The sequence below is a fragment of the Artemia franciscana genome, chromosome 9 (assembly GCF_032884065.1).
Source record: "Artemia franciscana chromosome 9, ASM3288406v1, whole genome shotgun sequence".
Taxonomy (NCBI): domain Eukaryota; kingdom Metazoa; phylum Arthropoda; class Branchiopoda; order Anostraca; family Artemiidae; genus Artemia; species Artemia franciscana.
Genome location: NC_088871.1, coordinates 47,964,862 through 47,975,918, shown reverse-complemented (window position 1 = coordinate 47,975,918; position 11,057 = coordinate 47,964,862). Strand labels below are relative to the sequence as shown.

At 35.2% G+C, this 11,057-nt stretch overlaps 1 protein-coding gene across 1 annotated transcript in view; it reads right to left on the bottom strand.

Moving 5' to 3' along the window:
* LOC136031539 (uncharacterized) overlaps positions 1-11,057 on the bottom strand; it is a 29,414-nt gene that overhangs the window by 1,225 nt on the left and 17,132 nt on the right. The window contains exon 2 of the mRNA XM_065711208.1: positions 5,480-5,974. Within this exon, the coding sequence (XP_065567280.1) occupies positions 5,480-5,974 (495 nt within the window). The remainder of the gene's footprint in view (positions 1-5,479; positions 5,975-11,057) is intronic.

Genomic DNA, 11,057 nt, shown 5'->3' with positions numbered 1-11,057 from the left:
AGTTATGGTTCTTTTCCATTTCTTTATTCAGAAAAAATTTCTCCTGGTTTTACGTTAGTCACATTACATCAGTTCATTTTTCAGTTTTTATTTTTATGGCACTTGGTATTAACCAAGTGACATATAGCAATCGCCAATTCTGTCGGTCTGTCTGTCTGTCGGTCTGTCTGTCGGTCCCGGTTTTGCTACTTTAAGCACTTCCAGGTAAGCTAGGACGATGAAATTTGGTAGGCGTATCAGGGACCGGACCAGATTAAATTAGAAATAGTCATTTTCCCGATTTGACCCTCTGGGGGGGGAGTGGGGGCCGATTAATTCGGAAAAAATAGAAGAATTGAAGTAATTTTAACTTACGAACTGTTGATCTGATCTTAATGAAATTTGATGTTTGGAAGGATATCATGTCTCAGAGCTGTTATTTTAAATTCCGACCAGATCTGGTTAAATTGGGGGGATATGGGAGGGAGAAACCTAAAATTTTGGAAAACACTTAGAGTGGAGGGATCGGGATAAAACTTGGTGGGAAAGATAATCACAAGTCCTAGATACATGATTGACATAACCGGAATGGATCCGCTCTCTTTGGGGTGGTTGGGGGGGATAATTTTGAAAAATTAAAGAGATGAGGAATTTTTAACTTACGAACGGGTGATCGGATCTCAATTAAATTTGATATTTAGAAGGATATGGTGTCTCAGAGCTATTATTTTAAATCCCGACCGGATCTGGTGATATTGGGGGGGGGGGGGGAGGATTGGGAGGGGGAAACCTAAAATCTTGGAAAACACTTAGAGTGGAGGGATCGGGATGAAACTTGGTGGGAGAAATAAGCACAAGTCCTAGATACATGATTGACATAACCGGAACGGATCCGCTCTCTTTGGGGTAGTTGGGGGGGGGGTAATTCTGAAAAATTAAAAAAATGAGGTATTTTTAACTTACGAACGGGTGATCGGATCTCAAAGAAATTTGATATTTAGAAGGTTCTCGTAACTCAGATCTCTTATTTTAAATATCAACCGGATCCAGCGTAACTGGGGGGGGGCAGTTTGGGGGAACCGGAAATCTTAGAAAATACTTAAAGCGGTAAGATCAGGATGAAACTGGATGGGAAGAATAAAAACCTGCGTAAGATACATGACTGACATAACCAGACCTGATCTGCTCTCTTTTGGGTAGTTGGGGGCGGGGTTAATTCTGAAAGACTAAAAAATTAGGTATTTTTAACTTACGAACGGGTGATCGGATCTCAGTGAAATTTGATATTTAGAAGGACATCGTGTCTCAAAGCTCTTATTTAAGTCGCGACTGGATCTGGTGACATTGGGGGAGCTTGGGGTGGGGGAACCTAAAATGATGGAAAACGTTTAGATTGGAGGGATCAGGATGAAACTTGGTGGGAAAAATAAGCAGAAGTCTTAGATACTTGATTTACAAAATTGGAACGGATCCGCTGTATGGGGGGGGTTAATTCTGAAAAATTAGAAAAATGACGTATTTTCAACTTACGAAGGAGTTATCGGATCTTAATGAAATTTCATATTTAGAAGAACCTCGTAACTCAGATGTCTTATTTTAAATCTCAACCGGATCCAGCGTAATCGGGGGGGGGGGCAGTTGGGGGTACCGGAAATCTTTGAAAATACTTAAAGCGGTGAGATCGGGATGAAACTGGATGGGAAGAATAAAAACCTGTCTAAGATACGTGACTGACATAACCGGACCGGATCTGATCTCTTTGGTGGAGTGGGGGGGGGGTAATTTTGAAAATTGAGGTATTTGTAGGCTAACTTACGAAAGGGTAACCAGATCTTAATGAAATTTGGTATTTAGAAAGATCTTGTGCTTTAAAGCTCTAATTTTAAATTCCGACCAGATCCTGTGACACTGGGGGGATTGGAGGGGGAAACCGGAATTCTTGGAAAACGTGAAAATTGGGTTATTTTTATCTTACGAATAGGTGATCGGATCTTAATGAAATATGATATTTAGAAGGAATTCATGTCTCAGAGCTCTTATTTCAAGTCCCGACCAGATCTTTTGACATTGGGGGGAGTTGGAGGGGGAAATCTTGGAAAACACTTTGAGTGGAGGAATCGGGATGAAGCTTGGTGGATAGAATAAGCAAATGTCCTTGATACGTGATTGACGGAACCGTATTGGATTCGCTCTCTTTGGGGGAGTTGGGGGGAGGGGTTCAGTGATTTGGCGAGTTTGGTGCTTCTGGACCTGCTAGGATGATGAAAATTGGTAGGTGTGTCAGAGAGCTGCACAAATTGACTTGATAAAGTCGTTTTCCCAGATTCGACCATCTGGGGGGGGGCTAAAGGGAGAGGAAAAACTAGAAAAAATTAGGTATAACATACAAGTGGGTGATCGGATCTTAATGAATTTTGATATTTAGAAGGACATCGTGACTCAGAGCTCTTATTTTAAATCTTGACCGGCATTAAGCCTCTTATTTTCCTTTTAAATCAATCTATTGATTCATAGAATTTTGTTAGAGCTCATACCATATGATCTCTTGGCTCTTAGCTCTTCTTAACTCGTCACAAGTGCCATATAAGCTCTTAGCTCTTGTTTTTATTAAATTCACTTTTTACTTTTCATGTCTAATCTATCTCATTAAACAAGCAATAAATGTTAATCAGTATCAACATTTATTATAGTATAATGTTATAATATTTAATTATAATATTAATATTAACATTTAAGTGATATGCAATATTAAACAAGCTTCATCTGTAACCGTTTTCCCAGAAAGGGTAGTAGTTTTTTTCTGGAAATCTACATATTTCCATTTCCAGGTAAAAAAAAAGATCTACATAGGCCACGACTCTGTATTTATTTGCCCATCCCAATCCCCTTAATATGTTCATATATCGTCTACTGACTGAAATTAGAGACTGGAGGTTGAAAGTTTTGGGCATAAGTAGGAGTCACAAACTACTTGTTTGTAGACAAATCAGTTGATTCCGAGTTTTTAGAGAGAAAAAAATTCCCATTTTGATAGCTGTGACACGAGTCTCGGTTTCTTAATTGCTGCGCATTGCGGCACAAAAATTGGCGATCGAGACGCGGTATAAAATTACGGCACAATAATTTGTAGGCCTATACGAGGCAACCAAGATTAGCACAATGAGTATAGTTTTTATTTTTTCGCTTTCTGATGTGGAAAACGATCTAGATGGGCCACGACCTGGAGAAAATTTATTTACCCATCCCAACCTTCTTAATATTTTCATAAGTCGTCTTCTGACTGAAATTAGAGACTGAAGGTTGAAAGTCTTTGGCATAAGTAGTAGGAGTCTCAAAACGATACTTGTTTATAGACAAATCAGTTGACTCCAGTTTTTAGAAAAAAAAATCCCATTTTGATAGCTGTGACATGAGTCTCGGTTTCTTAATTGCTGGGCATTGCGGCACAAAAATTGGCGACCGAGACGGGGAATAAAATTACGGCACAATAATTTGTAGGCCTATACGAGGCGACCGAGATTAGCACAATGAGTATAGTTTTTATTTTTCGCTTTCTGATGTGAAAAACGATCTAGATCGGCCACGACCTGGAAAAAATTTATTTACCCATCCCAACCTTCTTGATATTTTCATAAGTCGTCTTCTGACTGAAATTAGAGACTGAAGGTTGAAAGTCTTTGGCATGAGTAGTAGGAGTCTCAAAACGATACTTGTTTGTAGATAAATCAGTTGATTCCGAGTTTTTAGAGAGAGAAAATTCCCATTTTGATAGCTGTGACATGTCTCGGTTTCTTAATTGCTGCGCATTGCGGCACAAAAATTGGCGACCAAGACGCGGTATAAAATTACGGCACAGTAATTTGTAGGACTATACGAGGCGACCGAGATTAGCACAATGAGTATAGTTTTTATTTTTTTGCTTTCTGATGTAAAAAACGATCTAGATGGGCCACGACCTGAAGACAATTTATTTACCCATCCCAACCTTCTTGATATTTTCATAAGTCGTCTTCTGACTGAAATTAGAGACTGAAGGTTGAAAGTCTTTGGCATAAGTAGTAGGAGTCTCAAAACGATACTTGTTTGTAGACAAATCAGTTGATTCCGAGTTTTAAGAGAAAAAAATTCCCATTTTGATAGCTGTGACATGAGTCTCGGTTTCTTAATTGCTGCGCATTGCGGCACAAAAATTGGCGACCGAGACGCGGTATAAAATTACGACACAATATTTTGTAGGCCTATACGAGGCAACCGAGATTAGCACAATGAGTATAGTTTTTATCTTTTCGCTTTCTAATGTGAAAAACGTAATCCCAACCTTCTAATGTAATACCCATCCCAACCTTCTTAATATTTTCATAAGTCGTCTTCTGACTGAAATTAGAGACTGAAGGTTGAAAGTCTTTGGCATAAGTAGTAGGAGTCTCAAAACGATACTTGTTTGTAGACAAATCAGTTGATTCCGAGTTTTTAGAGAAAAAAATTCCCATTTTGTTAGCTGTGACATGAGTCTCGGTTTCTTAATTGCTGCGCATTGCGGCACAAAAATTGGCGACCAAGACGCGGTATAAAATTACGGCACAATAATTTGTATACCAGGCGAGCGAGATTAGTGCGGTGATTATAGTTTTGTTTTATAAAACTGTTCGTAATAACATAATTTTTGGCTCTCCAGTGCGAAAAACAATCTAGATAGGTCGCAAATACAAGGAAATTCGTTAGGGCTTTAACTGATTTTGGAAAAGGATTTTTCACATGAGGGGTGTCACAAATACCCAGACCTTCAATACCTTAATGCAAGAGCACATTCATGATTTTTGTTCCAACGGGAGGAGATTACAATAAAACTGTTTATGTGCATTTTTGTTATGTTTTTACGAGGCGGATAAAATGACAGAAAGGCGGTTCAAGTCCCATAGCCCGCCGCCATTGATACGGACTTAATCTAATGGTTTTACTTTCTAGAACGGACAAGATAAAATTATAGTTGTTTCGCGAAAGAAATTCGAAAAACTGTCTTTTTTACCAAACGAAGCTCAACCTGCTTGGGATTTAATCTAAATAGCTCACCTTCCGGGAGGACATTTCCAGGCTGAATAAAATCCAAAAATGGCGTAAGTAATCGGCATAAGTAGTAGGAGTCTCAAAACGCTACTTGTTTGTAGACAAATCAGTTGATTCCGAGTTTTTAGAGAGAGAAAAAATCCCATTTTGATAACTGTGACATGACTCCACTGGACTCCCCTGTGTCCAAGGGAGGAGATTACAATAAAAGCTGTTTATGTGCATTTTTGTTATGTTTTTACGAGGCGGATAAAATAACAGGAAGGTGGTTAAAGTCCCATAGCCCCCCGCCATTGATACGGACTTAACCTAATAGTTTTACTTTCTAGAACGGGCAAAATAAAATTATAGTTGTTTTGAGAAAGAAATTCAAAAAGCTGTCTTTTTTTACCAAACGAAGCTAAACCCCCTTGGGATTTAATATAAAATAGCTGACCTTCCGGGAGGGCGTTTCCAGGCTGAATAAAATCCAAAAATGCGTTCACCATCAAATAAACTTCTTTCATTCCTCTCTGATTAATCTTATAATCACTTTTATAAGGTAGTCCTTGCTTCAAAGATGAAAAATTTACTGGATGATATGGTAGAACATTTTTTGTTGAAACACCAGCTCTAACTTTCAAATTTTCTAACTTATGATTCGATAGATTTTCACTACTATCGATTCTTACTGCAGTCAAATCACTTTGTTTTAATTTAGGCACACTATTTGATTTACTGATGGCATTCACTGGGAATGATGTATCAAGTGTTCTTCTCGAAAAATCATTTGATGATATGTGTCCAAATGCCTGGTCAGGAAATATAGGGACCCAATCCCCAACACCAACATTCTGACTAATCACATAATTTACAAAAATAAATAAGGAATTGACAAACATGGAAATGACGGCCATTTTTGCTTGATTTACCACTGACTCGGTCCAGAAACCTGAAAATAGAACTTATTTTAATATTTTTTGTAATTTTTTTTCCGTTAGTTCAATCCTTAAATCAAGAGGGTTGTTTACAAGAGCTTTTATTCCTATAAATATTGCAGGATATAAATCATAATAAAAAGAATTTAAATTGTAAAAAAATAGAAAATAAACAAAAATGATACATGGAAGCAAGGGCGCCATCAGAGCGTTTTTCAGGAAAAAAGGTCTACAAAAATGTTACCTGGAAGGTTATAATTATTGTGAACTGCAAGTGTTTTATTTAAGTCACTTAAAACTTCCAAAAATATAAACCCTCAACAGAGAGCACGGCTCGTAAAGTCACAATTATAATAATAGCAAAAAATAACTTAGTTAGCCAAAAAAGACGAAAACATAAAAACAAAAAAAAAGAACAAAGAAATATAATTTATTTTGATAAATAATACATCATTTATATTTTGATTTTTTTATATTTTCTATTTTAATACATATTTATTTTAATAAATTAAATACAAATTAAATATTTTTTACAATTAATTAAATTAAGTTTTATTGATTTTAATAAATACGTAACTATTTATGTTTCAATGAATAAAACAAGGATATAGAAAGATAATATGTTTTTCAAGTCCATCATCACTGATTAATAAACAACCTTAATATTTCCTTCTTTAACTTAAGCTGGGATCACCAGGACAAATCAATTATTATTTAACTTAGCCTGCATTTGTTTGAGATTAATAGTATTGGATACCTAAACCTCTGAAGCTAGACTTTTCACAGCTAAAAAAAGGAAGTCAGTATGTTCTGGAATGCCTAAGAGCCGGAGAAGGCGGTAGAATCAAAGACAATTTTTCGTAAAAATAATTCCTAGGATTTTGTATTTAAAAATGCTACATCGAAATATTAACTTCTCTTACACGTTTTAAATCTAATCAATTAAGAAAAAAAATATTGTTTCCGTTCCTGATGCATTTTTTGACGGTTACCATAAAAAATTTCTGTACCCTCACTGCTTTATTTTGAAGTAGCTGAAGTGGTTTTACATGCATCCAAAATTATATATGCAGTTTCATATACGAAAAAATACCAAATGTATCAAAAACTTTGATGTCTCATCAAGCTTTTGTTATTATTTGTTAGACATTAGTCTTGGCTGATTTTACCCGCATGGGCCAACATCGTACAGACCGTAGAATATACGATATTTATATATTTATCCGTACAGACCAATATCAATATTTTGACTAATTTTAGTATTTAAAGAAATAAATAAGAACATGCCAAGCATAGAAATAACGGCCACTTTCATTCCATATGTTATCTCACCATATACCTGATACTACTACTGACAACTCACTTCAGGATCAAGTCACTTGATGCCAACACAGCTAAGTACGGTCCTCCTTCATCCTAACCTATGTATAGCCTTCCTATTTACACTCCCCCCCCCCGAAGTTCCAATTTCCCTTAAATCCTTCCTTGCGACCTCCTCTTACCCAATTCTCGACGGACCAGCTTTTCGTTTCGTTGTTTCAAGAATTTCAATCAATAAAACAAGGGTTTTGATACGAAGAGTGTTTTTTAACGACATACTCTTTCAAAAACATATTGATGCTAAATACTGTGCATTTGTGCATAATGTGTATCGGTACTAAAGAGTAAAAAAAAGAATTAAAAAAGAGTAAAAAAAAGTAATATATAATTCCAAAGACAGTTGCCTGGAAAGTTTACAATAATTATATAATATTATATAATAATATTAGAATTATAATATATATATATATATATATATATATATATATATATATATATATATATATATATATATATATATATATATATATATATATATACGATGCATTTCGAAAATTCTCTATATTTCTCACACGATTATTTGCTTGTTAATTTGCAGCTTCCAATTTGTTATTCTCTGCACTCAATTAAATTTACACCCTCAAAAAATTTATACCAAACAAAAAAATTGTACGGTAAGGCTTAAAATTCACAAGGACCTATATATACCCAAAAGAGTAACATTCGGGTAAAATATACAGAAAAAACGATCACGAATGGTTTTTTAAGGCTCAACGAAACTGAAAAAAAAACATACATGTAACATACTAAAAAAAAACAGAAGACATACTAGTAAATGTTTTACTAGATTAAACTAGATTTACTAGTATCCTTCGAGGGAAGTTCAGAATTTTTTGCCAACCATGGGTATTGATGAGTGACTCCCCTCTGGTTGTTAGGTAGTCCTTTAAATTTTGGATTTTATTGAATTCTATTTATCTTTTAATTTTAGTTTTTATTGGTTTTCACTTGCTTGTTTTTTTCAAATTGACTCTCCCTGTTTTTTGGCCTTCTTTGTCTTTTTTGGGTATTTTCCCTAAATTTTTTAGAGCCTTTGTAGGGTCAAAAGTTTTATAATTTTTCTTTATTTTCTCTTAATAATAAACAAATTAATAAACATAAATGTTCTCTTAATATCTCGAATATTAATGTTCTCTTAATATCTTGAACATTAATATTCTCTTAATATCTCAAATATTCTCCTTTATCTCGAAATATCTGCTTTTTTCGGTATTTTCGTTTGGCCTTAAAAAACCCTATTTTTGATTATTTTTCTTTATACCAAGGAAGGCCATATGTGTTTACGGCTGTGATTAAGTGAACTGATGGAAATCGAAAATCCCCTGTTAAAATCAAAAATTTATATTTAAAAAGTACTCAAGTATTCATTGGCGGAAGATACCGCTTTTAATATCAGGCCTTAGCTTCTTGAAGATTCTACAAAATGTTTGCTAGGATTTTGCTTTATTTCCTCTAGTTGCTTAGAAATCTTAGAAAATGCCTCGCTCTTTTTCACAAGTGTACTCTATGAAGGATATTGCTTTTAGAACAAAATTAGTACTATCATGAGCAGAAGACAATAACCTGAAAGACGATTGCAACCATTTTTCGATGTATTTTCCTGTTTTCGAACAGTCCCATAAAATATTTTCAGCTACCTGAAAATTTTTACAAGTTTTTTTTGCCAGAAAATATCGTTTCAGATCGCCGATAACACCCCTAGAGACCAGATTTACAAACTGGTATAATTAACCTGCTATTTCCGCCAATGAATAAGTGCTATTTTAAGGGCTTTTGACAATCGACGGTCTCTAAAGAATTGAGAGACAGAAGGCTACCATAACATTGATTTTGAACCTCGATGTTTTCAAGTTTACTTAATCACGGCCTTAAAGAAATAAATTTCGGATAAACTCACCAGTTTGTCTGATTTACTAGTCAATAATAAATATATGCTATGAGTTCTTAAAGCTGATGCATGAAAACTCAATTCATATGTGTTTTAACTTAAAACATGTTCCATGATCGAGGGAATTAGACTAGCATTGATTTGAGACATGCTAGAATCTTATAAGAAACAAGTCACAAAATAGGTTTACAACACCAAGTTAGGAAATCTTCACAATCTGTAACATGCGCTAGCAGCCTTATAATGCCAAGGACATGAAAATTGAAGCAATGTATACTCCCTACGCATATCCTAGGTTTATTTATCAATGAAAACCCACGATTTTCTAATATTTTCTTTTGATTGTTTCAAAATTATTAAGTTTTTAGATCCAGGGTGGCATTATTTTCAGTGGCGCCACATGAAAAAATTGTCAGTGGTGGGACATGACTTATGAAAAAAAAAGTCAAACTAATCAGTTGAATTTGAAAACTCTTTTGCCCATAAATACAAACTTTGGTGATCTGCTGAATACCAAAGCCAACTACATCGTCAAAAAAACTTACACTTTATTAAGCATTTGGTGCCAGGTTTTTGGCTTATTTTTGCTGCCCCCCCCCCCTCTTTCCTTTCTTTTTTTTAATTTGACACAGGTTATTACAAAAAACTAAAAAAAAAAAACATAACTGCATATAGAGGTCTTTTTCGTTCAAAATTCACGGTTACACGGTTATACAAGTTTCTTTTGAAGGAATTCGAATATTCAGATTTCGTTTCCACTGACCTCGGCACTTCAATATTGCAAATTGTTACTACCCCTGTATCCTAGGCCGTTTCCAGGGATGTAGGGGGTTTCAGCCCCCCCCCCCCGAACAAAATCCTGGATATGGCCTTGTCAGGAATCGGATATTTATTTCGACTGACTAATATTCGTTAATTGAGATCCAATAATTTATTGCCCGTTATTACTATCTGGATAATATTCCCAACTGAAACATTTAGAGGCAAAATCGACTCAGTCCCGAACAAACAACAAAGGCACGTTCAAAAATAATATATTAAGGTTATGTTGTTCGCAGGGAGGGGCATCCAGACCTGAGTTACCCAAGAACTTTCGTATGTGCCCCTTCCCGAAAAGAAATTTATGTATGAATTAATTCGTATGTAGACAGGAGCACTTTTAGGTTACAAAATCTGGGGTGGGGGAGCATACCAGAGTAAGTGTAAAGATACACGATAAAGATAATCTAAAGTCAGATGTAAGAAAACTAAGGGAGGAGGGGCAGCTGACCTCTCTGCCCACGTACAGAACCATCATCACAACAGCCCATAGTAAAAAAAAATGTTATACGTTAAAAAACGCGTTTAAAAAATATACCTAGTGAAAAAAATGTCATATGATACTGATTCAAGAATGGTAACTATTATTTCGGTTCGTCTTAAAAGTGCAAGTTTACGAAAAGAAATGTATGGTGATAAAAAAAAACAAAAGACCTTAACCCCTCGAAAACGGCGTCAGATCGAAATGAAAAATGTACCATTTGAATTAGCATAGTCAAAAGCCTTGCACAGGAAAATTACGGTCACCCACCCTGTAAAACAAAGAAAATCAATTTTTTGCATGGGTAGTACTAATCTGTTTCCCGTTTTTTGTTGTTGTTTTTTATTATTCTTTTTTTTTAGGGCTAGCGGTTTACCAGAACATCGTGGAGAGATGTTTAATAACTCATTCAAAAGCTTTTTCTCGAACATAAGTGTTTTTTTTAATTCCATCATCTGCAAGTGCCATATGACACTAAAAATTACACTTTTGTGACAATTCTCAAGGAGTGGAGCTAGCGGGCTACTAA